Source organism: Trypanosoma cruzi, genomic scaffold (genome assembly GCF_000209065.1).
Source record: "Trypanosoma cruzi strain CL Brener 1047053516737 genomic scaffold, whole genome shotgun sequence".
Lineage (NCBI taxonomy): Eukaryota > Euglenozoa > Kinetoplastea > Trypanosomatida > Trypanosomatidae > Trypanosoma > Trypanosoma cruzi.
In genome coordinates this window covers 253,320-281,111 of record NW_001849556.1, presented here as the reverse complement: position 1 = coordinate 281,111, position 27,792 = coordinate 253,320, and the positions used below count along the sequence as shown (strand labels likewise).

Below are 27,792 nucleotides of genomic sequence, written 5' to 3'. Positions count from 1 at the left end.
TGCGGGAGGAGAAAGCCCGCACCGCATGGGGATCATCCTCGACCCCGCACACGTCCTCCGAGACGGGCCGGAGGAGGGTTGGATTTGTGGATGGAGCCGGCCGCAGCCAAACATCCATTTCGGCAGCATTGAAGGGGGATTCTCAAATCCCTACTTCAGCTCGGACGACGCACACGCGGAATGTGAAGGGCGGCCTTGTTTCCGGGCGAGAGTTATCCAACGGCTTTGATCGACTGGTTCTTTTAACAACGGATAATAATTCAAGCACCAAAACAATTTGGCACAAAGTCACAGGTCCGCCATACCGACTGCGTGCGTGTTGGTGCGATCCACGCGATGTGGCGATGCCGTACGGGAGTATATTGCACTACCACTGTAAGCACGAACCAACGGGAGGGGATATGGGTGAAATTGGCACCAATGGCAAACCGCTGGAACACAAAAATCCGTCCACTCGAGCCAATACGCGAAGAGTGTTGCAACGCATTTTGAGAAGTTCGCCCAAAGAAGGTAATGAAGGGAAAAAAATCGTATACAACGGTTGTAAGGCAACAAGTCATCGTTGTGAGTCTATCGGTTTCTACGGTAGTTCAAAACCAGACAGAAGTTCCGTATTTTTCTTTGCGAGTCCACATCCAATGCATGCAATTTTTGCTGAGCCGGCTTTGGGTGCCCGTTGAGTATTTTGAAGGGGGGGGGGGGGGGGAGAAAAACAAACAAACAAACAAAAGGGAAATAATTTGATTTATAACGTTTTTTAGTTCTTTTTTTTGTTTGTTTGTTTGTTTTGATGGTGATGCCTATTGTTGCTTTTATTATATGTCAGCACAAAATTCTCATTTTCTCTCTCTCTCTCTCTCTCTTTCTTTCTCATTCATACGAGTGAAAGGGTTTTTTTTTTCTTTTTTTTTATTATGCATGTATGTATTTATTGATGTAATGTGTATGTGGTGAACAAGACGGAGGAAAATGGGGAAGGAAGTGAGCATGTATTATATTCGTGAGTGGGGATAGTGGGGAGGGGGGGGGAATGTTATACTCATGATGGTAGAATTGACATTGTCAATCTATTTGTTTATTACAATGACTGTCCCTTAACACAATATATATATATATATATATATATTCTTGAGGTAAAAAATAATAATTTATTTTTCTTTTTCTTTTTCTTTTTCTTTTTTTTTTTTCTCTATGCTGTTCATTTGTTATTGCGACACGTATTTTCTTCAGCACTTGTTTTTTTTTTTTTTTTTTGTGTGTGTGTGTATCTATTGTGAAGGGGTTAGGTGGGGAACGATTAAATTTTAGGTGTTTGTGTGTGTGTGTGTGTGTGGCTGTCTTTTTGGTGCTGTTGGTGGTATTGGCGGTTGCAACGGTGCATGTGTCTTTGATTGGGATATATCCGAAGAAAAGAAGGAAGTTACATCAATAGTGAGAAGAGCACAAGGGTATTACAAACACAAAGGGGTGTGGTTGATCGTACAGTGGGACAATAGGCGGCGGTAGTTAGAAGGGAGCGGTTTAAGTAGCCAATGAAGAGAAATGGCATAAAAAGAGGCCTGTGGGATTCTTTAATTTTGTATTGGCGTTGGAATCGAGAAAACCTTTTGAGGAATGTTTCTACATTTGCGGAAAATGGCAGGCACGTGATTGGTATGGATGGTCCTGTGGAGGCAGGTAGTGAAAAGGACGTGGGGCGTGGGAATTCATACATGCCTCCTATTTTTTCCTCGATGCCGCCATCACCATCATCATCATCATTGCCGCTTGATACCATGAAACGTGTAGTACACGAGCGTCGCTCCTGCAAGCGATTTGACCCAACAAAGCCAATTGATCTCGACGTAGTTTCTGATCTTCTCGCCATGACGGTGCGGGCTCCTACCGCCCTGAACTTACAGCCGTGGGTGGCTGTTGTCATACACGAGGAGGAGCAAAGAGAAACCCTCTCGCGTGCGGCCCTGGGGCAACCGCAGCCTCGTGACGCACCGGTGACTGTTGTGTTCGCTGGTGACATGGAGCCGGAGAGCAATGCCCCGGCCGCGCTTGAGATGGGGCTGGAGAGTGGGTACTACCACTCACTTTATGGCGCAGCCTATCTGCGACATGCGTACTACCTACTTCACGGTGGCCCATGTGAAGCCATGTCACATGTTAAGGCGATTGTGTCTGCATGGTATAGTGAAAGCACTGGCAACGCGATGCTGTCGGTTCCTAGAAATAAGCAGGCGTATGCGTGGAAGCAGGTTATGATACCGGCAACGACGTTTCTTTATCTTGCAACGGCAGCAGGGTTTGACACGGCAATTTTGGAAGGGTTTGATGAGGCGCAGGTGCGGCGTGTGGCAGGGTTACCGCCACGATTCACAGTGCCGGTGATTATTAGTGTTGGGCACGGTGCGAAGAACGGGTTTCACTCCGTACGCAGCCCACGATTTCCCACGAAGCATTTGGTTCGGTGGGGAAAGTTTTGAAGGAAACGCGCATTGAAAGGGAAAAATTAGTAACGACAGATAACCGAGGCCGCTTGCGGTGGCACACACACACAAAAAAAAAAAATCCTGGGGAGGGGAGGGGAGAGGGGAATAACATTGCGCTGCTGCGGAGGTCAATAAATAAATGAGGCGAGAAGGGGGGAGATAAGGATGAGAGAGGAAGAGAGGAGCGTGGAGGAATGGAAGGGAGATGGAAAAGTGCAGGCGCGGTGGCGGCGCATATATATATATATTTCCCGCAACTTCTTCTTGTCTTTGTGTGTGTGTGTGTTTGTGTATAAATAAAGATGATGGGGTCCGCGACTCTCTCTCTCTCATATTTACATGTGTCTGCATCCCTTTTTTTGATATCTTCATATGTCTTTATTCTCTGCGTTTTGTCCTTTTTTTCTCTCTCTCTCTTTCTTTTGCGTGTGCTTGAAGTGCGGTGAAGTGAGAAGGGTTTAGCAAAGCCTAATTTGCCTGCGAAATGTCAGCAGGCAAGGGAGGAGAGGAAATGAGAGAGTCGCCGGCCGGCAAAGAGATGCACTCCGTTGGGTCGTCGATTGAGTTTCAGGTGTGCACAGACTCCAAGGCAAGTAGTCGCGCGAATTCAGATAGCGGCGGTGATGCACCCTCCTTGCGTGAAGAAGTTTGTGGTAGCGGTGTCGTGAGTGGCGTCCATGGCTCCCCACCGGCGTCGTCAGGGCCCACCGACCGACGGCACGTTGCAGCGGCGGTCGAAGGAGTGGGGTGCGCAATGACACAAGAGAGAGATGACGACAAGAACGGACATGCCCACCCGCACCAGAGTGCACCTGCGTTGCTGCCTCCACTGCCACGAGGCGCGGCATCAACGATGGAAGGCGCGGTGGCGCAGTCGACATCCCCGGGCAGACTGTCTTGTCCGACGGCGACGGTGGGAAGGACAGCGAGGGATGACTTCAGCAGCCTGAATTCCGCGACGGGCCGTGGGGAGCAGCGTGGGCGCAGTGACCCACGCGGTGACGAGAAAAAAGCGAGGATTCACGCCAAGGCCGCGCCTGTTTCCGCCGCAAACCCCTCACATGGTCGACTGATTGACGACAATTCCGGTGGCTGCTGGGCCAATTGTGGGCCCAAAGTACGGTTTCCGTTTTTTAAGGGCTTCCGCGGCATGTTTTCTTCAAATAAGAGGAAGAAGAGCCAACAACATCAGGAAGGCATTGCGCGTGAGGCACATGCATCTAAAGGGGCGTCCGCAGGAGGGATGGCAACCGCAATCGTGCCCATGGATGAATCGCGGTTTACTTCTTTTGCTACTCCGACGCCATCACCTCCTGTCGCTGCTGTTTTCAGACCCAGCAACGAGGAGGGAAGGGGAAAAGGTATTTTGGATGGATACAGGGTACACAACGAGGATTGGGCCCGGGAGTCTCATGGGAATGGGCAGGATGTGGAGAAAGATCCCAGACAACAGCGATTTCACGATATAAGGACACCGCCGCACTCAATGCAAGATGAGAAACTACAGGAAGAAGACGTTTCAAAGGCACGAGAGACCAAGAAAGTGAAAGAGGTGACTGACGGTGGTGGTAGCGAGGCTGTAAAGGAGGTGGTGGAGAATGTGTCAAGATCTGTTCAGGCATCGCCGTTGCCCGCAGCCTCTGCACCGTTAGTCACATTGGTGCCGCCTGTGGGGAAGGATTTTTACGCCAGATCAAACGCATCGACCCCACGGACGCATGAGGAGGAAGAGACTTCAGGTGCACTCACACCGAAACTGTGTGATGATATTTATTCCACGAAGGATGAAAATTCATTGTATTTTGAGTTTGAGGAGGAAAAGGAAGAGGCGAATGCGAACAGCAATGACAGTCAGTTTGCATCCTCTCACAGCCTTCCGCTTGCAAATCTGGAAGTAAAGGCGTTGCCCAGTGCCGAAAAGGCTACAACGAGTTCTACGACAACGATGCTGACCGAGAAGGTTCTCCCTAATTGGCTGCCTGTGGTACCCAGACGGAGTGCACGTGATGAGTTCCGGGGACTTGCAACTTCCTCCGCGAAGAGGATACATTCATTCACGCGTGCAGCACAGCGCGGCCATGAGAGGAGTGCCAATGGGAATTATAACGCTTCACATGAGACGTCGCATGTCACAATTGCCTCGTATCCGTGCCGTAGTCATTGTGCTTACGAGTCTACCCGCCGGATGCAAAATGGAAAGAAGAAACCCGAAGAGGGAGGAGAACCGGGGTATGACGAGAGGATGGCGATGATGATGAGGGCTGTAACATCTAAAAGCTATGCATCGTTATTGCCTCACACGTGTCACACCGCCGTCAAGTTTGGTTCACAACGGAATGGAAAGCAACCGAAAGAAAAAAACAAGGCCGTGACTGCACGACAGGCGTCTGTTGTGAGGTGGTACACGTCCACTCCACAGGCAAGGAAAAGGGCAGCTGCTGTCCTCAAGTCACGAAGGGACGAAAAGAGCACTGGGTATTCGTTGCAACAGAGGGTGACTTCAAGGGACGGCGACAACAGCTGGACGAAGGAGGGCAGTGTTCATCTTAGTCTCGGGTCGTACGCCCAAATGGCCGCGAGGCGACGGGAATACATGGAATACATGCAAAAGTCAAAATCTCTTGCCACGTCGCATAGTATCATCAACAACAGTAGGAGCAGCGCTTGGAAAAACAAGAAACATTTGCATGGTGGCAAGGCAACATGTCCCGTTTTACGAGAGCCAACCTCGGGAATTGATTTCCCGAAGAAGTTGCTGCGGGATGGATATGCGGCATACTGGAGATACCTTGCCGCTTTGTTGGTGCAGAATGGGAATAAAAAATCGGGTCATACGGACGCGTCGATGGCGCGTTTATTTGGAACGCTGAAATCTCGGCGCTCGCCCTACACGGGGCTCACATGGAGGGAATTTAAGTCACTGTTTTATCTAAGTAATAGTTTTTCAATGAACACAAACTCCTCCTTCCCTCTTCATGCTGGTGGCACTGAACCAACCACAGAGATGCAGGAAGATCCCTTTTTGGTACTCTCTATGTTAATACGGCCATCATGTGCTGCATGTGGACCGGATGCACGCGAGCTGCAGATGTTGTATTTATTATCCAACGGCGGAAGGGAACGGATTGTAACGCAACCAACACGGGAGTGGCTCTATGAGTCCGTACCTACTGTCCCAAAACCAAAGTTTTCCACCATAACGCCAAAGAAGCAACCACACACGTTGGAATCATCACGAAAGAAGAACAACGCATCTGTGGAGAAGGGGACGCCATCTGGATCGCCTTTTTCATATGCGTCGCAGTTCCCTACAACTGCACATGGAGCGAGGTGCAGCGATAATACGTTGGATCGGGACTCGTCCTATATTGCCGTGAAATCCGATGTGGTTGAGCCCAAGCAGCATGAGGCGCAACGGCGACGGGGTTTTAACGGTAATGAAAATCATGATTTAAGTGGGGCTCTTCCTTTTACAAATTCCCCTGATTCCACTGCTGGAGGTCATTTCTCCGACGTCATTTACTCCCCTAAGACAACAGAAGCAGAAGCAACTGTGGGTAATGTGGATGGAATGCGTCATGAGCAGCAAGAACTTCAAGAGACAAAATATGCGCCGGATACTACTGACGCCTCTTCTGTACAGTCTATTTCTGAACAGGCCTTTGAGAAATCGGAGGGAGGAATTTGTAAGAAACTTGATGCATTGGACATCATGCCCGCGCAACATTTTCCAGGTATGTATGAGGATTATATGGAGAAATGTGAAGGAGATCTCAAGAGAATTCATGTGAATGGTACCATAAACATGACGCCATGTGTTCATTCAGTTGTGAAATCCACCGACGCACATGTTGACAAGGCTCGTGACATGGGAGGCAGCAAGGAGGGAAAAGAGAGAAAGGGAAAGGATAACGATACACTTGCCACATGGACGGAAGAGCGACGAAGTCTTGAGGAAAAATTAATTATCATTGCCGCTGAGCGAGATATGCTGATGGATCAGCTACGTATATACAATACATACGATGAGGCAAAGCACAAAAGAAAGAAGGAAGCGCAACCTCAGCAGACACCATCAGGCACCGTATCATAGTTATGCATTAGTACTGGATGCTAATAACCGGATTCCTTGTCTATTATTTATTCTTTTTCTTCTCTCTCTCTCTCTCTCTCTCTCTCTGTTGTTTCTCCTTGTCTGAGGGAGAACATGCATTGCTCCTTTTCCTTCTATATATGAATACATACATATATACTGCATCCTTCCGTCTTCTCCTTTATATTGTGTGTTTGTGTGGGTGACTGAGGGCTTTATATGTGCCAACCGAACTTTCATGGCGTTCACACTCTCAATCTCTTCTTATTTTCTTTTTTTACATGCCCAAATTTAATATATATAAATATATATATTAAAATTAGGGCTGTGAAGTATATATTTAGCGCGCATTACCGTTCATTCAATTACTTATAGCAGTTTATTTTTATTTATTTATTTTTTGTTATTATTATTTTTTTTTTTGCTTTTATATTTATTATTATTATTTTTATTATTTCCTCTTCCCTCACTCTTGGGCCTACGACTTAAAACAGCGTCCATGCCACGGATAACAGTTGGGGGAGACGACGACCGTACTGCTGGTAGGGTCGTTATTCGGACCGATTCACGGCCCGATGCCGTCACGGTGTACGAGAACCAAATGTACGTGCGGCGCGTCGCCAAGGTCGATCTTCCCGCCACGGTGACTGCGACGGGTGAGAATCCCGCCGGGGACGACGCTGGCGGCACGGAGGATGGGGACGACGTCCTGCAGCTGCTCTTTGCGATGCCGCGGGACTTTGAACGGGACTCCGTGCAAGTCCGATTTGACGAGCGCACCGCCGCCCTTGTCGTACTTCGTGGGGTTCTCTTTGAAAAGAACTCCGTCGAAGACGACCGCGACGCGGCAGCAGGAGACACGCAGCGGCAGGAGACGCAAGATGAGCAGGCCAAAGGGATCATGATGCAGTTACAGGAGGTGGAGCAGCAAATTGAACTCAACAAAGTTGAGCAAAGTGCCGCAAGGGATGAGGCGGAACTGAGCGCCCGCCTCTTTGCGCGGGCCTGCGGGCTTCTGTCGGATGGTCTGGGGACGGCACTGGAAGTGGGCTTCTGGGAGGCGCAACTCGCCGGGGTGGAGAATGCCACCGTGCACGCCAATGAAGAGCGGCGGCGACTGGAAAAAGACGCGGCCAATTTGAAGGTAGAGAAGGAACGGCTGCAGAGTCTTCTGCGTGAAACGTCAAGCGGAGACTCGGCATCGAGTAAACAGACGGAGTCCGTGTGTATAGTTCTGAAGGTCAAAGAGGCGGTGCCGCACGCGGTCGTGTACGTATCGTACATGTCGCCTGGTGCCTCGTGGCGTGCGGAGTACGAGGTAGTGCTGGACAGCCAGCAGCAGTTGATGACGCTGCGCTACAACGCCGTTGTGCAGGCGACCGGGGAGGGCCTCTACGACGTTGCGCTGACACTCTCCTCTGTCGCTCCACGTCGTGGCGCGGCGGAACCGCAATTGGAGCCGTGGCGCCTCTCCCCAACCTCACCGAAAATCGAATGCCCTCATATGTTGATGTTGATGAGCACGACGGATGGGAGCGTCAAGGGCTCCGCGCCGTCCATTGAGGCGGCGACGGTGTCTGAGACGATGGGAATGGTGAATTTCACCGTCCCGTCGCGTCGCACTCTGCGTGGGGACGGCAGCAAACTTCGCGTCCCACTTACCGTCCTGCAGTGGAAGGCTGACGTGTCATACTCGACGGTACCGTCCGTCACGGAGGCCGTCTTCGCAACAGCAGTCTGCACGAATGCGGACGAATATCAACTTCTCCCAGGCGACGCCACCGTCATGTTGGATGGCAACTTTGTCGCGAATACTTTTCTCACGCGTACCGCCCCTGGCGAGAAACTCAGCATCCCATTCGGCGTCGACAGCAGCATTGAAGTTCGCCGGAAGCTGCAGGAGCGATACACGACAAACATGAAGACGAATTTATTTAACCGCGCGTCCAGGCAGCGGCTGCTGCTTGCATACGCCACGACCCTCACAAATACGAAGTCGCAGGAGACCGTCACCGTGACAGTGCAGGAGCGCATCCCGAAGTCCAACGAACAGAAACTCACAGTACGCCTGCTGGAGCCGAAGACGGACGCGGTGGACTGGACCGACGAGCGGCAGCGGCGGCTGGAGGTGGACGGTGTGGTGGAGATGCAAGTCGCGTTGAAGCCCGGGGCGGTCGTCACGGTGCCCTTCGCCTTTGAAGTGGAGGCCCCCATTGACGCGCACATCTACGGCCTGTAAAGCCGCCCCTACACCATACCAACACATACAAACAAACAGACAAACCACTTTTATAAATATCTCTCTTTTTTTTTTTTATGCGCACATAAAAAAAAAGGCATTTCTGTGTTGTTTTACAAATCCCTTTTTATATATTTATATTCATATGCAACCACCACATTTGTCACCCACCAACAGTGAAAAACAACAACAACAAAAAAAAAAAAAGAAACAAAAAACGAATAAAGAAAATGTATTTTTTACACGGAAATAACAGCCATTTAATAGGCCAAAAGAATATGTATGACTGATATTGTTTCAATGCACTCTTCTTTTATTATTATTATTATTATTTTTTTTTTTTTTTGGAGTTTACCGGCTGCTGCACACACACACAAAAAAAGCAATGCACACACACTGGAAACGCACGGTATTTTTGCTCAAGTTACACAAAATGCATTCATTTCCTTTGTTGTACTTCCATATATTCATAGATGACTGTTTCTTTTCTTCCCCTTTTGTTTGTTTTCAAATATTTACTGCACATAACACAAGAAGGAAGATTCCAGCAACAGAAACTTACAAACACTACCAATAGTAACACAGGAAAGAGGACAAAAAATTTATTATAATCCACTAAAGAGCAGAATATTCAGCCATAAAAAACAACCAGCGATAACATCCGTCAAAATAACCATGACAAGCACACGAAGACAACGATATATATATCTTCCCGCATGATGCATCCAATTCAATACTCACTCCGAGCGTGGTACGTGACTGGAGATAATCGATAACATGCACTACCAGCTGATGGCACCCGTGACTGGCTCTCTCCCTCTCTCTCTCCTTCTCTCTTGTGCTGCGGCTGCTGCAGCGCCGTGGGACACTGTGTCGCAAATGATGTGTGAAAATGGAATTACCATCGGAAGGCGCCTGGCGCAGGTTGACGACAAGATGCCGTGTGCATACTACCTCAACTGTTACTCGTACCACTGAAGCGGCGTGCCCACCCCTAACCCACCTCCCCCGTCGTCCCGCCGTGACAGTGATGACCACAAGCTGTTTGCACATTTGCCGACCCCGCGTGAGTGACCCACAGGAATCTAAGAACACCAGCTGATGCTTGACCGCACCTTCCTCCCACCCTTGCGGCGCGGCGACTTGGTTCGACGGAGTGCGTGACTGTGATTAGCGATGCGTCTTCCACCTAACGAGGCTGATGATTATGACCCGATGCACGTCTTACATATTTATACTACACCAACGAATGTGGATGAGTCCCGCGAGGCAGCCAGCCGCCGCCCGCAGTCATAAGTGTGTGTGTGTATGCAGCCACTCCGGGCAGGACGACGCCGGTTTGGTGGCGTGGAGTCCAATCGGTGCGGCGAGACGTGGACGGGTGCTGCGTGATGCGGTGCAGAGACTGTCGTGAGCAGCCCGCGTAGCCGCCAGGCCGTGCGCTCCCCGTCCAACTGCTGTGCTTAGCGGGTGGACAGTCACGGACGGAGCACGCCCTTCCCCCGTGGCCGAGGCAGCGGTGTCGCTATGCGTCCCCGCAGACAGTGCGGTGCGACGGTACGAAGCACGCGCGAGAGCCCCGTTTGCTGGTTGTGTGCCCGCCGCATGATGCATCCAATTCAATACTCACTCCGAGCGTGGTACGTGACTGGAGATAATCGATAACATGCACTACCAGCTGATGGCACCTGTGACTGGCTCTCTCCCTCTCTTCTCCTTCTCTCTTGTGCTGCGGCTGCTGCAGCGCCGTGGGACACTGTGTCGCAAATGATGTGTGAAAATGGAATTACCATCGGAAGGCGCCTGGCGCAGGTTGACGACAAGATGCCGTGTGCATACTACCTCAACTGTTACTCGTACCACTGAAGCGGCGTGCCCACCCCTAACCCACCTCCCCCGTCGTCCCGCCGTGACAGTGATGACCACAAGCTGTTTGCACATTTGCCGACCCCGCGTGAGTGACCCACAGGAATCTAAGAACACCAGCTGATGCTTGACCGCACCCTCCTCCCACCCTTGCGGCGCGGCGACTTGGTTCGACGGAGTGTGTGACTGTGATTAGCGATGCGTCTTCCACCTAACGAGGCTGATGATTATGACCCGATGCACGTCTTACATATTTATACTACACCAACGAATGTGGATGAGTCCCGCGAGGCAGCCAGCCGCCGCCCGCAGTCATACGTGTGTGTGTGTATGCAGCCACTCCGGGCAGGACGACGCCGGTTTGGTGGCGTGGAGTCCAATCGGTGCGGCGAGACGTGGACGGGTGCTGCGTGATGCGGTGCAGAGACTGTCGTGAGCAGCCCGCGTAGCCGCCAGGCCGTGCGCTCCCCGTCCAACTGCTGTGCTTAGCGGGTGGACAGTCACGGACGGAGCACGCCCTTCCCCCGTGGCCGAGGCAGCGGTGTCGCTATGCGTCCCCGCAGACAGTGCGGTGCGACGGTACGAAGCACGCGCGAGAGCCCCGTTTGCTGGTTGTGTGCCCGCCGCATGATGCATCCAATTCAATACTCACTCCGAGCGTGGTACGTGACTGGAGATAATCGATAACATGCACTACCAGCTGATGGCACCCGTGACTGGCTCTCTCCCTCTCTCTCTCCTTCTCTCTTGTGCTGCGGCTGCTGCAGCGCCGTGGGACACTGTGTCGCAAATGATGTGTGAAAATGGAATTACCATCGGAAGGCGCCTGGCGCAGGTTGACGACAAGATGCCGTGTGCATACTACCTCAACTGTTACTCGTACCACTGAAGCGGCGTGCCCACCCCTAACCCACCTCCCCCGTCGTCCCGCCGTGACAGTGATGACCACAAGCTGTTTGCACATTTGCCGACCCCGCGTGAGTGACCCACAGGAATCTAAGAACACCAAATTATAGTGTATTTTGTTTGTTTTGTTGTGTTTATTTGTTTTGGTTCATTTTGGTGTTTTTTTGTATCTTTTTTTTTCTTTTTGATTTTTTGCTTGTTGTGTTTTATTGTTGTTCTTGTTGTTGGTTTTTGTTATGAATTGACGGAAAATACTGATTCACAAATTGGAATTTAAAGGATTGTGTTGTGCCGTAGTGTTGGTTGTTTGTATTTAAGAGCGGTGCGACTTTTTATCGCGTTTGTATTGGATGGAGCAGACTGGATCTTCGCATGCGGTTTTGGTTGCCGATGATTTTCAGACGCAGGTGGATGTGTTGTATGCACAAATCCTTGCGAGTGTCGACTCTTCGATTGATAACAATCTTGAGAGCGCCTGTGGCGCGAAATCCGTGACGCAGCGCCCTGTGCGGAAGCGTGGTGCGTCGGTTGCGTGTTCCGCTCCTGTCGTGAAGGACGTGGCAGTCGGAGAGAAGGTTTGTTGTTTTTGTGCAGATGACATTGTGGACGTGTCTACTACCACAGCGTCAACCATTCTAATGAGTGATGTGAATCGTGTTTGCGGCTGCAGTTGTCATTCTCCATGCGCCGCACGAGGCTTACATCCAGAGCAACAGCAGCAGCAGCAGAATAGTGTAAATACGTCGAGCGAGTGTCTAGGCGCCATGCCCCGCAGTGTTTCTTCGCCGCAAAAAACTGCAGGTGGGGCTTATGGGGCGTATGGTCGTAGTAAAACGGGGGGGTTAGTACCGCCGAGGCAGCGTCAGCCACCCTCGACATTTGGAAGTGGTCGCAGTGGCATGTGTGATTCGATTAAAAAAACTTCTGCGCCCGGCCCGGGGTCCTACTTCCGCGGCGACGATGAAGCCATGCGTTATTCGATGGCCACGCGCAGTCGGAGCAAGAATCCTCCTGTTGGGGGAGGCGGAGAAGCTGTGGGCAACTGTGGCCCACTCGGCACCCGTCATGCCCGTCGTAGTGCGGAAGATGCAGCAAGGGCGTTGCAGCGCCAGTTTACGCTGCTGTGCCAGTGCTATTGGAAGCAGTTCCCGGAGTTGGGGATTTCGACAAATGCCGCGGCGCATGCGAGGAATTGTCCCTGCCACTCCATCCACACGGCCTCGCCAGGGGGAACTGATAGCCACAGCAGCAGCAGCAGCAGAAGTAGCTGTAATGATGCTTCTTTTCGTGTGGGTGCGAAAAAAACATCAGGACGGAGGCCCGTCGTTCCTCTCACATTATCCCCATTTTGTGTGGTTTCCCCATCAACGAAACGAGGTGCCGTGTTTGGTACCTCGCCGTGTCGGGTACCACCCACGGAAAAGCAACAGCAGCAGCAGCGATCGACCCACACGGAGAGTGTGGAGAATGGCCCACGAAAGGGAAGAGGTCCTTTGGTGCGGGACAACACGCCCTCACGTGGAAGGCCGATGGAATTGGCCTCGACACCCGGCCCGGGCGCGTACAACGTCGCCAGTGCTTTTGACGCGGCCTCCGCTCGAGGAAAGACAAGAAGCGTCTCAATAGGAAAGGCAGCGCGGCGGTTACATACGCCGACAGAGTCACCAGGGCCGGGGACATATGACACCGAATCCAAAGGGCAGACAGGAGCTCAACTCAAAAATAATTATTTTCTCACAACGAGCTCACGCCAGCTTCAGTGGATGGCAAAACACGATGGCGAGTGTAGTCCTGGTCCAGGGGAGTACTCGACAGAAAATGCGACACGCACAGATGCACGACACAAAAACTCCCCTGCATTTTCATTTGGTCGGGCCAAACTGCCAGTTGATGCCAAGAGACTCGTGGACCCATCAGTCATGGGGAAACCAGATGAAGTTCCAGGACCGGGAACATACGACGTTCCAATGATGTTGCCTGACGGTGCTACCGTTATAGGTGGAAGAAGTGCCGTTATTACAACTGCGAGGCGTGATGACAACATGTGGCGTGGTGTGTATTATCCACCCGATGATGTTCCAGGACCGGGGCATTATGTGATTTTAAAGGAAACAACAGGTCCTCAGTGGACATTCTCAACGAGAGGGTTGCCATCTATTCTTGAAGAACCTTCTCCTGGTCCAGGTGATTACTCTATTCCCATCTTTGATGTGCGTCGAGGGCGGTCCGCAACTTCTTTCTTTCCTACAGCGCCACGTTTATTGCATGAGGAAGCGAATCGGGCAGCGAATCTCCCTGGGCCAGGGACGTATGATGTGGAGGATGTGGCAGGTGTCACACGATCGGCTTTTATAGGTACGACACAGCGTTTCTTCAAACCGGAATCCCAAGAGGAAGGTGTTCCAGGACCTGGGGCATACGTCGTAAAGCACACAGCACGTGAACGACGTATGGCGGTTCCAATTCTCGCATCCACAGCTCCAAGATTTTATGGTTGTGACAGTGTCGACTCGACGAACCTGATACCCGGGCCCGGGCACTATGATGTTGTTGACAATATGAGGACGCTACATGAACGCGGTGCTATTATCGGAACTGCATCGCGCGCACTGACCTTGGATACGGCTGTTGCTACCGCTGCAACCGATGCGGGACCGGGTGCCTATGACATTACGCTACCCAAGCATGGTCCTTCCTTCTCTATGCGACAGCGGTTGATGGATCGTACAGTGAATGGAGATCCAACGCCTGGGCCTGGGAAGTACGACCCACGTGAATTATCTCAAGGCCCGAGTGCTGTTGTGGGCATTGCGGCGCGATTCCAATCAGCTGATGAGGAGATGTTGTGCAACAGTGTTCCTGGTCCGGGTGCCTATGAGGCTGCGTTACCTGAAAAGTTATCCACAACGACTTTTTTTGGCACGAGTCCTCGTTTTGTGAACAACGGGGCCGTTATGGATGAAAAGATGGGAGGTGGACTTGGTCCTGGAGTGTACGATCCGCGGGAAGCTAGAAGCAATATTGCAGGTGCCGCGTGGGGCACCAGCCCTCGGTTTTTTAAAGAGGAATACAGAGACATACCTGGACCCGGGGCGTACGAAGTTGCATCACCTTCACCCATGCGCGGCGCTGTTTTTGGGAATGCAGACGATAAGTCCGATTGGATCATACCGGCAGACGCAGCGAATCTACCCGGGCCCGGGTCATATCTTCCCCAAGATGCACCCGATCGGATGGCTTCCGCGGTGGTGTTTGGGTCCTCGCCGAAAAATGCTCTTTCACCCGAAGAGCGAGAAGCTTTTATGCAAAGACATATTGGACCAGGATCGTATGATGCGGTACTGCAGGTTCCACATGCGTTTCACGCTACTTTTGGAGGAGCCGATACAAAACGGTTAGGAGAGGGGAAACCCTCAGATACAACGCCTGGTCCTGGACAATACGCCACCACAGCAGAGAGCCAAGCCTTTGTGCCACGAGGCGTTGTGTTTGGAACCGCGTCTCGAGTGCCCCCATTGCAGGATGCAGCGGGAACGCCAGGTCCAGGTGCGTACGTCCCAACAATGCAGCCGAACGACGGGTCAGTCACGGGGCCTGTCTCCTTCCCAACTGCTCCCCGATTCCACGGCGGAAGTGAAGGGTTTGGTGATGGCAACACCTATGATACTCCAGGGCCTGGCTCCTATGTTTTGGATAATGCAGGGAACCAGTTGGGGGGACGGGGAGCAGTTGTATTTGGGACAGAACCCCGCATTCCAGATTATGAACAACGAGAGCGCGCCCTCTTTCCTGGTCCTGGCCAATATGAATGCGTACAGGACGCAACAACGACGAACGGTCCGGCATACTCTTTTGGGAAAAATCCACGTATTTCAATGCATGGGAATAATGACGATGGTGGTTTTGTTGGTGGTGGTCAAGCCGGTGATGTACCAGGCCCGGGGTCGTATGATGTCGTTATTCCGACTCTTACTGCACCCACAACTCGTTTCGGGACCTCAAATCGTACGGTGGGACCTTTGCTTCTATCAGAAGTTCCTGGCCCTGGGACATATGATGTGACGAAAACAACAACGGTGGCGGCAGCGTCTGCCCCTGCCTATCGATTTTCAACGGCTCCACGTGAATCACACGTTGATGCCAGTGATACGCCAGGACCCGGCCAGTATGGAGACTTGGCTGCAGATGGAAGCATGTGGCGCCGCTTCACTGGAGTGTCATTCCCTACAGAATCGCGTTTTACTACTGGAAAAGAGACGGATGTTATTCTCCCCGGGCCGGGTCAGTACTCACCCCAACATCCGCAATGGAATGCGTCACAAGTGTATTCCTTTCCATCCGGCAAGAAGGAGTTTTTTGTCGGAAACGATGAATTGCCTGGCCCGGGCACATACAATCCTACGATATCGCCTGCAGGAAATGGTATTCGCTTTGGTACCGCTGAGAGAGGTGGTGAACAATCCGGTCAGGACGGAGATGTGCCCGGCCCGGGGACATATGATGTCACTTTAAATCGACAAGAGGGTTCTGCATTTTCTATGCATCGCACTGCACCACGTGGACCCACGCTGGTGGAAGTGGAAAAGTCTTACATCCCAGGGCCTGGTACATATACTCTGCCTCCCGCCTTCCCTGCGACTGAAGGTGCCGGGACGGGTGTCTCTTTTCTTAAAGCTGAGCGCTTTAAGGCTTTTGATACCGTCGTTGATAACGTGGATTGCGTCGGATCCCTCACGGCGCCCGGCCCGGGCTATTACGATCCGCAACTGCCGCAGTCAACAACCGGGGTTTTCATTGCTCGTGCGCCGCGGCTGGCCGAGGTGGGGGATGCTACTGCAGGCGTTACAGACCTACCAGGGCCAGGGCATTACGAGGTAAGACGTGGAGACCCTCTCCTCACCACGCCGCTGGATGGAGGTGTGGCCATGCGCTTTACAGCAGCTCGTTTCCCTCTCAGAGATGAGGCGACCGCGTCGGAAATGCCAGGTCCAGCCTCATATAGCCCCGTAGCGCCACAAAACACGACAAGTGGAGCGTCCTTTCCCCACGCACCACGGTTTGTATTGAATGAGACACAGGAACGCGCAGAACAGCCTGGTCCAGGCGAGTACAGCCTACCGTCTGCATGGTGCCCGTCGCAGGACGTCGGTTATTCTTTTGGCACAAGTAAAAAAATAGAAAATGCTTATACCACGCAAGATATTCCAGGACCTGGTAGTTACGATACAAATCGCTACGCCACACGGTACTTGACAGGTCCAGCGTTCACCGTACAAGGAAAATCAACCTATAAAGATGGGCATGCAGGGGCTGAGTATCCTGGACCCGGCGCGTACTCTCCTCAGCCTGTGGAGACAGCACGCACGACAACATTTGCTCCTCCTTCTACAGTAGACCCTGATGTAGTCTTTGCAGCGCGTGTGAATGCCACTCCTGGGCCGGCAACATACGCCATTCCTGCCACGCTTAGCAGTCAGACAGTGGGGTTTGGAACGGCCCCAAGAACCTTGGAAAAAACCGATGATCTTCCGGGTCCCGGTGCGTATTTGACAAGTGGACCGATTGTGATACCGAGCCAACCTGCATTTAGTTTCGGTCACGCCCCTCGCCCCGATATTGTCCCACAGACTCAAAAGAATGCCCCCGGGCCAGGTGAATATCATCATCCCATAGACCCAGGGCCACCCGTGCCAGCATTTACGTTTGCTGGAGCTGAACGCTTTGTTGAAGCACAATCGGTTAGTACAACTGTCCCGGGGCAGTATTACCACCCTGTCCCTGCAAGTCAGCCGAGAGGTCCATCGTTTGGTTTTCCAAACACTATCAGCACCATGACGACAACAGCAGCAGCAGCAGCAGCTGGGGTGCGTGCAGGAGCTGGAAGCGGTCTTGGCCCAGGGGTGTACTTTCACCCGTCTCACTGGGATTTGAGAGAGCGTGGACCTTCTTTTCCCGTCACACTGGGCCACTATCCGCCAGCGTTAGGAGCGGATACGCCAGGACCCGGGGCATATCACGTGGAACCACGTCAAAACACACCGCTTGCTGCAATGACGGCACAAATTGGGGTCTTGAATACGAAATGAAACTGTTCCAAGAAATTTTTTAAAAAAGGCGAGGAAATGCTGCATTTTGTGCGTGGACATTGACGAAGAGGATTTGGGGTAGAAATATAAGGGGAAAGGGAGGCTCTCTCTCAGCATAGAAATAAGTCTATAGATATTTTTTTGTTTGCATTCAGAGAAAGAGGGAGAGAGAGAGAGAGAGAGAGAGAGACAGCAAAAAAAGGAAGTGGAGGCAGCGGAATGGATGTTTACCGCTGTTTTCTTTTATTTTATTTTTTTATTTTGTTCGTTTGTTTGCTTTTTGTTTTTATCTTGCGTGTATGTGTATGCCGTGGGAATTTTCGTTTGCGGAAAAAAAAGTGTCCTTTTTCACACCCTCTGGTTGCTACTTCTGTCGTGTTACTGAAGTTGAAAGAGAAGGAACAAGGTAAATGCAAATTGCGTTGGCCACATTTCCCTTTTTATACACACACACTCTCTCTTTTTCTATTTCCCTCTCTCTCACTTTCTCGTTTGGGTAAGTGTGTGGAGTACTGCAACGTTTTCCTTTTAGCGATAGGATAGGGCTGGGGTGCCGTGAGTGACGCTGGTGTTGTGTCTACTTTTGTGTGTGTCTGTGGGTGGTTCCCCTACTCATGCAGCAGCAGCAGCAGCCACCGACAGGCGGGGCGCCTACACTTCATGCGGCACAAGTGAAGATGTCGACCTTGCCACCACCTTCTTGGGCGGTGCAACAGTCAAGGGGGGACTCGTCAGGGCATTTACAAGGGGGTTCGAGATCCGGAAGTCACATTTCTCTGATGACTGCACATCCCTCTGGAGAAGGCGCAATCTCGGGCAGTGCAATGGATTCCATCCATCCACAGGGGAAATTAGTTATGGTGCCTCCACACCTTGTAGGGAAAATGACGCCCATGCCATACCCAGCTGGACCACTCGGTGGAACCACAAAGCAAACATCTGCAACCCCTTCTATTCCTTACCCCCAGCAGCTTTTAACGAACCAAGCAATGGCAAAGATGCCAATGGGTCCCCCACCAACGTCACAGCAGGGAGCAGCCAGATCTAGCCAAAGCCACTCCCCTTCCTTTAGTGCCTCTGTCGCTCCACATGCTCCTTTGGTGCAACAGGCAAAGAAGCAGGTTGTTTTATTAGCGAATACGCCTCCCAACGCTTCTGGTCAACCGCAACGAGCGAGGGGATTGCTTGGAGTTACAAGAAGCTCCTCCAGCATTGGGACTTTGGATTCAAATGTGCAGCAGCCAATGGGTAACGTTTGGCGGGCGCGACCATCCCCTGCTCCGGCGCAACCTCAACAGTCAATTGCGGGATTGGCAACAAACGCACAGCCACCGCCCTCGGGTGGGAAGGAGAAGAAACGCTCATCGATTAGTGGAATATGGGGAACGATGAAGAATGCGTTGTTCAAGGGGGGTGGCGAGGATGCGGGGCGGCCAAAGCTTGCGTCTGCACCACAGGCAGTACGAGATGCAAAGGGCGGGGTTCGCCCAATTGAACAGAGGCCGGGTGCTGGAACGGCAGCGGTAGGAGCGAGTATGAATGCAGCTACCGGCGCGTTTCAAAGCTTGGAACAGAATACAAATGGAGGCACAGTGAGTCAAACTTCATCAGGTACAATGCCTTTGCAGCAGCAACAGCAGCAACAGCGACGACAGCAATTGCCATCGAAGAATTTAGGTGGTGATGGGCATGTGATTACGTCGACGGGTGATAAAATTGACCCGGTATCACCTTCATTGGCTACAGTGGAAACAACAACCAGAATAGCCACCCCGAAAGCGACAATGCCGCCACCGACGCCGGCAGATGATAAAGCCTCTCCCCTCGTGACGTCCCCCACAGTGCAACTCCGAGATGAGGCTGGGGAAGCCGGGATAGCCCCGTCATCTGCTGCAAATGTCGCGAACGAAGCTGAGGAAGGCCATCGTCAGTCAAAGCAGAAACAGCGTGTGCTCAGGTTTCCTTCCATTACCATCGTGGACAGCGACGAGGATTCATCTGGTTCGTCGCGGTCCAGCGAACCGGCAAAGGAACTGGGATCGACAACGCAAACCGCCGTGTTTGGTTCTGAAAAGGAGGGTTCCCAAGCGGGACGGTCGGTGCATGTCTCCCCGTCTTCTTTGGCCACGTTATCCATGCCCAGCCAATTGTTGACCCAGCAAAAGAAGGGTGGAAACACGGGAGTGCAAGCTTCTGATACGCGGCTTTTTGCCGTTTCAGATCATACCCCGGTGTCGTCAGATACCTTGTCGGTGACGACCAAAACGAGTTCCCCGGACACGTTGAAAAGAGACGGGAGTCTGACTCCGGTGCGTCAGCTGGAGCTGCAAGAAGAAAACACGACTGTGGGAAGTGCACCTGTTAATATTTCCTCAGCAGAGGAGCGGCACGACACGAATCCACAAAAGGAAACGTTGCGGCTTTCCGCCAAATTGGCACATTTGCCGTCCTTGACCGCCGAAAACGCGATCGTAGACGTCAGGGAAACTCCCTTAGGCGCAGTAGAATCCAGCCGCCTTTCACCTTCATCATCGACACCACCATCACTACCACCGCCACCAATTGGGTTGCAGTCACGGGCGATACAAGAAGCCCATGAGGTCAATAAATCCACGAAGCGACAACGTCAGCAACCCCAGCTGCGTCGTGACTCCTCCGAGTCATGTATCAGGCCTCTTTCTTTTAGTTCAGACCATCATGCAAAAGCCACGGAGCGGGAAATTCTTAAGGAAACAACGTCTCTACATGCAACCAGAAAATCTTCTAGGAATGACAAGGATGATGGTGATCATGATGATGTTGATGACCGAAAAGAACGAGAAACTCCGCACCGGGGCCGAATTGTCAAGAGGGGGAGTGAGAAGGATTACGGCAGAGAGAGGAGAAGGCTGATTTCTCCATCTCCCCACCTATCACACTCGCCTATTTTTCATATTCGCGATGTATATCAGCTGTATCAAGAACTGAAACGAGAACAAGAGGAATTACAGCGTGATCGCTTCTTGCGGTGGCGGAGGCATGATAGCGTATCGCCGGGTGATTACTCGGGAACGCACAGCCGAAGAGGTGGAACGTCGACGACGCATGCAAAGAGCCCTCGTCAGCCGTGGCGCAGTTCTTCGTTTCATCCCGATCCATTGCCCCTTCCTTCTTCAATGCGCCGTCCTCTCGGTTACATAGAATTCAGGGACGGTTATAACCGGGCGGTGGCTTCTGATGAGTCTGATAGCGAAGCCGGCTTCACTGGACCTTATGCCTCCGGTGGACGATACAGACCGTACCGATCTTTGCAGATGTTAAGGCCGTCTTCATCGCAACGTACAGGTCGAGCATCGACTCAAAGACGACGATGTTATCAACAAGAGGAACTCTGTGACTATTCACTCAATCATCCATATGAAGTGACGTCATTTATTCCATCGCGCAGGCATGACGACCTTCAAAAGTTTGAAGGTCCACCCCACAAAACACCTTGCGGCAGTGGTAGTAATAATAACAACAATCATAATGGTTGTAATAATGAGAATCATAATAGCGGTAGACGTGTTAGTTGTGGCGAAAATTCGTCAGGTGAGAGGGCACAGTCTGCCTTACGTGGACACAAAGTGAATCCAGTCAATCCAAGTCACAGGCCACATGCGGACAGGTCAAAACCCATGACGCACATTTTTGAGTATGGAAACGATGGAATGATTACACAGGGGCCATCTCAGCAGCAGAATGGAAAGGAAAATGCATGGCGCCACGATTCTGTACCACCATCACCTTCATCCTTACCGGTATCGGCACGACGGCGACGAGAAAATCCGTCGGCGAGGACACCTGTTGATATGGCAACTCCTCATCCGCGACGGTCTCAGCCTCGTTCCGTGATGGGAACTCCCACGGCGCGAAACCTCCGACGCTGCTGCAGCGAAGGTGACATTGCTGGAAACCATTTGCGAGCCCCGGGAGGGAGTCCGGTGACACGCGACGTTGTTGGTCGAATCCCAATTCCTGTTGTTGACCTTCGGAAAGACTTTAAACCATGTTTGGACTCCCCACTGAAAAAAGAGGATGTATTTGGTGCGAGTAAACACCGTGTTCGATGTGGGGTGAACTATAGTTTGTCAAGCAACAATAGCAGCGCCCACAAGAAACGAAATGGTGCAACGGGAAGAGGGGCGGTGTCTCCATCCTGTCACAGCCACACACGATCCACCCCGTTGAAGCGCACCCCAGAAGGCACTGCGGGGAATTCCGGTTCTTCTCCGAAGCGCTGCATTGTTGACGTGCCGCCGTTTCCACCTCTAAAGTTCTACTCTTCCTTTGTGATAAAGGAGCCGGACCGACCATCGGCATGGGCAATGGGACCGGAGCGGCAGAATTTTCTGCTGCAGTCCCCCACGGCACGCCGCCGGATAATCAAGCGTGCGCAGCGTGAGGATAGACATGAGGCCGCTGCGGGTGATGGTGGCCGCCCTACTGCTGAAGGCGATGGCACTGGTGGAACGAATTATGATTCGGTTGTTCTTGTAGAGGAGGTGCGATTAGATGAGTATGGTCGCCCGTATGTGCTTATAAGAGAAGTGCCGTTTGGTACTGCTGCAGTGGAAGCACAAAAATCCTCCGCCCAACGGCTATCGAGGCCGCGGCCGGTGTATGTCCGTCCTGATGACAGGGAATGTTGAATGATAAGAAGGTCATAAACGGCACACGTTGCATGTGCTGAGTCAAAATAGACACTTATGACTTCTCCTTGCTTTTTTTTTTTTTTTTTGTGTGTGTGTGTGTTTATGTATGCGTGTTGAATTTTTCTTTTTTTCTTCTTTTCTTTTCTTGCTTATATATGCATTTATATATATATATATATATATCTTTATGTATGTATGTATATCGCCACCTCTGTTTTTTTTTTTTTTTTTTGTGTGTGTGTTTGTATACGTGTGTCTGCGTGTGTTTGGCCATCTCTTCCCTGTATTTGTCGAAGCCCTTCAAACCCCGTTATATCCCTATATTCTATGGCACGTATGTAGGTATGAATCTGTATCTATGAGTGTACATAGTGTGAGTCTGTCTGTGTGTGAGTCTCTCTGTTTCCTATTTTCCTCTTTGATGTCGTTTTATGTTATTTATGTGCCATGAGAGCCGCATGCCTTTGATGAGAGAAGGAAACTGAGAAGAAGGGGCGAGGGCGGGGGGGAGGTCGATGTGTACATGACTGCATGTGTTGTTGTGTGTGTATTGTGCAACTTCGGCCGAGTGTGGTCCAGTAGACATCGTCAGGGGCCGGCAATCCTGCCAATGCGGTAAGACACTTCCCTTTTTTTTTTTTTCTTTCTTTTCCTCCCTTCATTTATGTCTCTCTGCTTACTTCAATTTTCCCTTCACTTTAATTTCTCATTTATTTATTTATTTATTTATTTATTTATTTTCTGAACTCTTTCCTCTCATGTACACTCAAACACATTTTTATGCACGAACACATAACAGTAGAGGAGAGGGGACGTACAAAACAAATAAACGAAGCGAAGTATAAACAAACAAACAAACAAACACACACGAAAAAAAAAAATAATAATAATAAATAAAATAATAAAAGCAAACATTAATAAGGAAGAAGAAGAAGAATATATATATATATAACAAGAAAAAAGAGGGAAAAAAAAAAAAAAAAGGTGCACACACACACGCACACAAATATATAAATATACACGTGTCTGTCTGTGTGTGTGTGTGTGTGTAGAGAAATAATAACTTTAAAAAAATTTTAAAGGAAAAAAAAAGTTTTAAAGAAAAAAAAAGGAGAAGAAAGAAGGAGGACTGAGAGAGAGAGAGAGAAAAAAGTGAAACACGAACAAAAAACACACGAAACGAGTAGGAGAAGGAAAGTAGGGGGTAAGTGGGAAGGGAGGGTGGTGGAAAAGAGGAGAGAGAGAGAGAGAGAGAGAGAGAGAAGAACAAAAAAGTTTAGTTTTATTTTTATTTTTGTAAAAATAAAAATATTTTTATGATATCTTGCGAAAGATCTTCCATTCTCTTTTCCAGAGCGCAAAGGCCGCTCACCACCACCACCACCAGCAGCAGCAGCAGCAGCAGTAGCACAACGACGGCGACGACGACGTCTGTAGGGATGACTTCCTGCCTGTTTTCAGGTCACACGGCCGCAGCATCGTTCTGCTTCTCAAGAGGCGACTCATATCATGCTGGAAGTGGCAACACCAACCCAAACGGTAGCTGTAATAATAGCAATAATAATAATAATAATAATAATAATAATAATAATAATAATAACAAGGTCATGTATACATCTTCCGCCTTGGCTGCTGGTGTGGCTGCGGCGTCCCACTTCGCCCCCTCACGGCCCCGAGACGGTGATGGTGGCGGCCAGGGGTACAGCACCGGGGGGCACCATGCGACGAACTTTGCAGGCGTAGGGACGGCAACTACGGTGGCTGTAGAGAACGTGGAGGGTGGCATGGTGGATACGGGTGCAATGGGTACGGAAGACAACAACGGGGAGGCCGATGATGAAGGTATGAAACGAACCTCCTCGTCGAATGATGAACCGACGCCTGAGACATGCACAGACACGACACCAAGAACAGTTATTGATGAAGTGTTTGCCCAACCGCATGAGGGACAACAACAAAATCATCATCATCATCAAGAAGAAGAAGAACAGCAACAGCAACAGCAGCATCAGGAGGGGGACGCATTACAGGGGCAACAACAGGGGTGTAACTTTTCGCAAGACGCCCCACCGCTCTCATGCAATTCCCGCGAGGATGCATGTAAGTCCGAGGTGTCCAATGAGGACGGCAAGGACGTTGATGTAACTGGTGCTACTGAGGAGGCGGAGGCATGCGAGATGTGTGCTTTTTCTCCTGTGGTGGTATCCGCCCGTAAACCTCTTCAAAGTCAAATTGATTTGGTGACAGCGCGTGTGGCTGTGACGTTGTTTTTGGAAAACCTCTCTGAAGACAATAAAGCAGAACCGGTACTCACCTCAGACTTTCACTCCCATCGTCTTCCCCAGATGCCTATAGAGGCTTATTTGGATCGTGTTGTGCGTCACAGTGGTGTTAGTGGGGAAACTCTCATTGCAAGTCTTATGTTATTGTTAAAGTATTCGCACTTTATCAATCATCCCGTTAGTGTCTATAATGTTCATCGCCTTACGATTACCAGTCTGTTACTTGGGGCGAAGCTTCGCGATGATCAATACTACAGCAATGAGTACTACAGCCGCATTGGTGGTATCAGTAACGCGGAGATCAATAAATTGGAACTTCGTTTTTGTGGGTGTCTGGAGTGGGACATGTGGTTGGATGAGGCCGAATACGAGACATTAGAGAATTTGTTATTGCAGCTTGTGACAGTTTTCGCATCCAACATGGAGGAGATAGACGAGGTGACACGAAGGAGGTTTCAACGACAATTTTGGGTGGAAGAACTGCGACCTTGGAAGGAGCGCTTTGATGTCTCTTCCTCACAGCGGCGGGAGCGTATACGGCGATGTGCAGCCGAGGACTTTTCCAGTGAACAGGCAAAAATCCAGTGCCTGAGCCCGAGTGGTTCCCTCTTTCCACAAAACCCACTTGTGTACCCCGGCACAGGCATGCCGGGCGTGTCGTTGGATCAAATCATCCTGCCGGCTGTTTATCGTCAAACATCTGGTGGGACCGTCAGCAACGCCCACACCACAGCCCTCGTGACAGTAATCGCACAAAATGCCGCTGGATCCACCACAAGTATACCAACGCATTATTATCATTCCTACCACCCTATTTATCAACCGCCACCACGGCAACAAATGCAGTACGGATGCGGTGTCTATGATGCGAATATTAATAATAATACCAACAGTAATGTGGGGAATATCGGCAGTGGTCGTAGTACTAATGCTGGTGCAGGCTTTGGTATACTGGAGCGTGCGGTGTCCCTTTCGCCAACGACGCCGACGACGAGAACAACAACAACAACCGGGTTGCATCACTCGGGTATTAGTATTCATGCGAAGCCGTACCATTACAAGAGTAGGGGGAGTTCCACCAAGAAGTTTTTCAATAAACCACACCGTTATCATTATGCATCCTCCCAGCAGATGGATTCTTGCCATGCCGGGGACATTGCCATGATGGACGCAACGACAGCAACTTATTGTAGTAGCAGCAGCAGGCAAAACAGTATACACAATAATAATTATAATAATAACAATGACATGGAGTTTGCATCCATCACCTCCACCGTCTGGCGTCCATCCGGTACAAATAACAACAACAACAACAATAGCAGTGGCAGACGGCCTGCCACGAGTGATAGTGTCACGATGGAAAGGCACAGCGGTGGTGGTGGTGGCAGCGCCGTGCGAGGCAGTGGACCATTGGTTTTCCCCTCGCAGCCGCAGCCATGCACAGATGCCGCTAATGAAGAGGTCGCCGAACGGCGTAATAGGAGGAAACGGCCCAAGCCGGATCACTACAGAGATTACCGCTAAGAGCACCCTTTGGATGCCTCCCATAACCGAAGAAGAAATAACAACAACAAAGGAAAAAAAGAAGAAAAAAAAGAAAAAAGAGGGATTCATACGGTATAAAGACTGGGGGAAGAGCGAAGCGAACATCATCCATCTATATTTTTTTTTCCCCCACCTTTTCAGGAGGAAAGGGTGGGACGCAACGAGAGAAGATGGAAGGATGCGGCTGTTGTGAATGACTGTGACGGTCCTGCGGAGTAGTGGGGTGGAAAGGAAGAAAGAAAGAAAGGGGGGAAGTGGTGGCTGTTGGTGGCTGGGGGAAATTAAAATCTCAACCTCTTTTTTTTTTTTTTTTTTTTTTTTTTTTTTTTTTTTTAAGGGGGAAAAGTGTACGTTTGAGTGTATTTGAAGGGCCGTCGGATTTTTTTTCTTTTGTTTCGTTTTTTCGTTTTCTTTTTTGTGTGCTTCTTTTGTTTTTGCGAAGGAAAAACATTTAAAAAAGAAAAAAGAAAAGAAAAAAAAAGGAGGAGAAGAAGTGGGGGTTTGTGGGAGAAGACATCTGCGTGTAAATATAATAATAATAATAATAATAATAATAATAATAATAATAATAATAATAATATACATGTATACTTGCATCCAATAAAAAACCTTCCAAACAAACAAGAAGAAAGAAAGAAGAAGAAGAAGGGGACACGGTAAAGGTGATTTTATTATTATTATTATTTGTATACAACAAGGAAGGGTTTATAATACATATATATGTATATATATGTATTATATGTATACATGAAGGACGTGGAGGTGTGAGCGGTGGGGAAAAAAAAAAAAGAAGAGAAGAGGAAAGAAAAGAGGAAAACACGTATGTATGGTATGTACACGTATGTATGGTATGTACACGTATGTATGGTATGTACACGTATGTATGGTATGTACACGTATGTATGGTATGTACACGTATGTATGGTATGTACACGTATGTATGGTATGTACACGTATGTATGGTATGTACACGTATGTATGGTATGTACACGTATGTATGGTATGTACACGTATGTATGGTATGTACACGTATGTATGGTATGTACACGTATGTATGGTATGTACACGTATGTATGGTATGTACACGTATGTATGGTATGTACACGTATGTATGGTATGTACACGTATGTATGGTATGTACACGTATGTATGGTATGTACACGTATGTATGGTATGTACACGTATGTATGGTATGTACACGTATGTATGGTATGTACACGTATGTATGGTATGTACACGTATGTATGGTATGTACACGTATGTATGGTATGTACACGTATGTATGGTATGTACACGTATGTATGGTATGTACACGTATGTATGGTATGTACACGTATGTATGGTATGTACACGTATGTATGGTATGTACACGTATGTATGGTATGTATTCCGTTAAACACAAATAAGTGGAGTTATGTAAGACGACACGTCAGACATTTTTTTTTGTTTTAATAACAAAAATAACAAAAAAAAAAAAATGTGTTTTTGAGACGTATTTATTTGTACGTATGTCATGTTTGTTGTAACGCTTCTTCTTTTTTTTTTTTTTTTCCTTCTTCTTCTTTGTTTCTCTTTTATTGCCTTGCTTTTTTTTTTATATATTTTGTTTTATTTTGTTTCTT

General features: G+C 49.9%; 7 protein-coding genes and 15 non-coding genes across 22 annotated transcripts, besides 49 other annotated features; all 22 read left to right on the top strand.

Moving 5' to 3' along the window:
- On the top strand, positions 1-680 carry Tc00.1047053506791.79 (hypothetical protein, conserved; the record flags this gene model as incomplete). Its single annotated transcript, XM_807134.1, has 1 exon — positions 1-680. A coding segment is annotated over one exon (680 nt), but the record flags the coding sequence as incomplete, so codon positions are not given.
- Positions 1-15,650: a sequence feature (heterozygous, non-Esmeraldo-like haplotype).
- Positions 753-788: a microsatellite.
- Positions 843-872: a microsatellite.
- Positions 1,103-1,126: a microsatellite.
- Positions 1,148-1,187: a microsatellite.
- Positions 1,309-1,333: a microsatellite.
- Tc00.1047053506791.70 (nitroreductase, putative) lies at positions 1,533-2,474 on the top strand (the record flags this gene model as incomplete). Its single annotated transcript, XM_807133.1, has 1 exon — positions 1,533-2,474. The coding sequence occupies one exon, from the start codon at positions 1,533-1,535 to the stop codon at positions 2,472-2,474; it is 942 nt and encodes a 313-aa protein (XP_812226.1).
- Positions 2,622-2,686: a sequence feature (CT-rich).
- Tc00.1047053506791.60 (hypothetical protein, conserved) lies at positions 2,965-6,573 on the top strand (the record flags this gene model as incomplete). The annotated part of the gene is made up of 1 exon (XM_807132.1): positions 2,965-6,573. The coding sequence occupies one exon, from the start codon at positions 2,965-2,967 to the stop codon at positions 6,571-6,573; it is 3,609 nt and encodes a 1,202-aa protein (XP_812225.1).
- Positions 6,634-6,660: a microsatellite.
- Positions 6,861-6,895: a sequence feature (AT_rich).
- Positions 6,952-7,030: a sequence feature (A-rich).
- Positions 7,073-8,812, top strand: Tc00.1047053506791.50 (hypothetical protein, conserved; the record flags this gene model as incomplete). Its single annotated transcript, XM_807131.1, has 1 exon — positions 7,073-8,812. One exon carries the CDS (start codon positions 7,073-7,075, stop codon positions 8,810-8,812), a length of 1,740 nt encoding a protein of 579 aa, XP_812224.1.
- Positions 8,992-9,043: a sequence feature (T-rich).
- Positions 9,126-9,145: a microsatellite.
- On the top strand, positions 9,528-9,606 carry Tc00.1047053506791.45. The gene has a single exon (XR_008255415.1). It is a non-coding gene; the product is annotated as a C/D small nucleolar RNA (snoRNA), TB10C3C2 (small nucleolar RNA).
- Positions 9,622-9,649: a microsatellite.
- Tc00.1047053506791.44 lies at positions 9,692-9,790 on the top strand. The gene has a single exon (XR_008255414.1). It is a non-coding gene; the product is annotated as a C/D small nucleolar RNA (snoRNA), TB10C3C3 (small nucleolar RNA).
- On the top strand, positions 9,840-9,914 carry Tc00.1047053506791.43. The gene has a single exon (XR_008255413.1). It is a non-coding gene; the product is annotated as a C/D small nucleolar RNA (snoRNA), TB10C3C4 (small nucleolar RNA).
- Positions 9,979-10,058, top strand: Tc00.1047053506791.42. Its single transcript, XR_008255412.1, has one exon. It is a non-coding gene; the product is annotated as a C/D small nucleolar RNA (snoRNA), TB10C3C5 (small nucleolar RNA).
- Tc00.1047053506791.41 lies at positions 10,122-10,187 on the top strand. The gene has a single exon (XR_008255411.1). It is a non-coding gene; the product is annotated as an H/ACA snoRNA, TC10C3H2 (small nucleolar RNA).
- Tc00.1047053506791.40 lies at positions 10,320-10,391 on the top strand. Its single transcript, XR_008255410.1, has one exon. It is a non-coding gene; the product is annotated as an H/ACA snoRNA, TC10C3H1 (small nucleolar RNA).
- On the top strand, positions 10,417-10,495 carry Tc00.1047053506791.39. The gene has a single exon (XR_008255409.1). It is a non-coding gene; the product is annotated as a C/D small nucleolar RNA (snoRNA), TB10C3C2 (small nucleolar RNA).
- On the top strand, positions 10,580-10,678 carry Tc00.1047053506791.38. Its single transcript, XR_008255408.1, has one exon. It is a non-coding gene; the product is annotated as a C/D small nucleolar RNA (snoRNA), TB10C3C3 (small nucleolar RNA).
- On the top strand, positions 10,728-10,802 carry Tc00.1047053506791.37. The gene has a single exon (XR_008255407.1). It is a non-coding gene; the product is annotated as a C/D small nucleolar RNA (snoRNA), TB10C3C4 (small nucleolar RNA).
- Tc00.1047053506791.36 lies at positions 10,867-10,946 on the top strand. The gene has a single exon (XR_008255406.1). It is a non-coding gene; the product is annotated as a C/D small nucleolar RNA (snoRNA), TB10C3C5 (small nucleolar RNA).
- Tc00.1047053506791.35 lies at positions 11,010-11,075 on the top strand. Its single transcript, XR_008255405.1, has one exon. It is a non-coding gene; the product is annotated as an H/ACA snoRNA, TC10C3H2 (small nucleolar RNA).
- Tc00.1047053506791.34 lies at positions 11,208-11,279 on the top strand. The gene has a single exon (XR_008255404.1). It is a non-coding gene; the product is annotated as an H/ACA snoRNA, TC10C3H1 (small nucleolar RNA).
- Tc00.1047053506791.33 lies at positions 11,305-11,383 on the top strand. Its single transcript, XR_008255403.1, has one exon. It is a non-coding gene; the product is annotated as a C/D small nucleolar RNA (snoRNA), TB10C3C2 (small nucleolar RNA).
- Positions 11,399-11,426: a microsatellite.
- On the top strand, positions 11,469-11,567 carry Tc00.1047053506791.32. The gene has a single exon (XR_008255402.1). It is a non-coding gene; the product is annotated as a C/D small nucleolar RNA (snoRNA), TB10C3C3 (small nucleolar RNA).
- On the top strand, positions 11,617-11,686 carry Tc00.1047053506791.31. Its single transcript, XR_008255401.1, has one exon. It is a non-coding gene; the product is annotated as a C/D small nucleolar RNA (snoRNA), TB10C3C4 (small nucleolar RNA).
- Positions 11,699-11,820: a sequence feature (A-rich).
- On the top strand, positions 11,935-17,670 carry Tc00.1047053506791.30 (hypothetical protein, conserved; the record flags this gene model as incomplete). The annotated part of the gene is made up of 1 exon (XM_807130.1): positions 11,935-17,670. The coding sequence occupies one exon, from the start codon at positions 11,935-11,937 to the stop codon at positions 17,668-17,670; it is 5,736 nt and encodes a 1,911-aa protein (XP_812223.1).
- Positions 15,651-15,918: a sequence feature (areas merged during assembly that could not be assigned to a particular haplotype. This can correspond to areas where the two haplotypes were merged or to regions with more than two copies in the genome that were merged during assembly.).
- Positions 15,919-26,485: a sequence feature (heterozygous, non-Esmeraldo-like haplotype).
- Positions 17,824-17,860: a microsatellite.
- Positions 17,912-17,933: a sequence feature (AT_rich).
- Positions 18,124-18,160: a sequence feature (GA-rich).
- Tc00.1047053506791.20 (hypothetical protein, conserved) lies at positions 18,285-22,340 on the top strand (the record flags this gene model as incomplete). Its single annotated transcript, XM_807129.1, has 1 exon — positions 18,285-22,340. The coding sequence occupies one exon, from the start codon at positions 18,285-18,287 to the stop codon at positions 22,338-22,340; it is 4,056 nt and encodes a 1,351-aa protein (XP_812222.1).
- Positions 19,295-19,327: a microsatellite.
- Positions 20,190-20,231: a microsatellite.
- Positions 20,440-20,476: a microsatellite.
- Positions 21,155-21,204: a microsatellite.
- Positions 22,463-22,490: a microsatellite.
- Positions 22,494-22,546: a microsatellite.
- Positions 22,575-22,612: a microsatellite.
- Positions 23,052-23,083: a microsatellite.
- Positions 23,187-23,211: a microsatellite.
- Positions 23,214-23,326: a sequence feature (T-rich).
- Positions 23,366-23,393: a microsatellite.
- Positions 23,422-23,541: a sequence feature (T-rich).
- Positions 23,579-23,606: a microsatellite.
- Positions 23,624-23,661: a sequence feature (AT_rich).
- Positions 23,660-26,149, top strand: Tc00.1047053506791.10 (CYC2-like cyclin 4, putative; the record flags this gene model as incomplete). Its single annotated transcript, XM_807128.1, has 1 exon — positions 23,660-26,149. One exon carries the CDS (start codon positions 23,660-23,662, stop codon positions 26,147-26,149), a length of 2,490 nt encoding a protein of 829 aa, XP_812221.1.
- Positions 23,728-23,753: a microsatellite.
- Positions 23,890-23,946: a microsatellite.
- Positions 24,292-24,354: a microsatellite.
- Positions 26,179-26,230: a sequence feature (T-rich).
- Positions 26,468-26,504: a microsatellite.
- Positions 26,486-27,792: a sequence feature (areas merged during assembly that could not be assigned to a particular haplotype. This can correspond to areas where the two haplotypes were merged or to regions with more than two copies in the genome that were merged during assembly.).
- Positions 26,550-26,606: a sequence feature (A-rich).
- Positions 26,624-26,651: a microsatellite.
- Positions 26,700-26,750: a microsatellite.
- Positions 26,836-26,856: a sequence feature (AT_rich).
- Positions 26,881-26,919: a microsatellite.
- Positions 26,948-26,981: a microsatellite.
- Positions 26,991-27,558: a microsatellite.
- Positions 27,606-27,649: a sequence feature (AT_rich).
- Positions 27,700-27,792: a sequence feature (A-rich).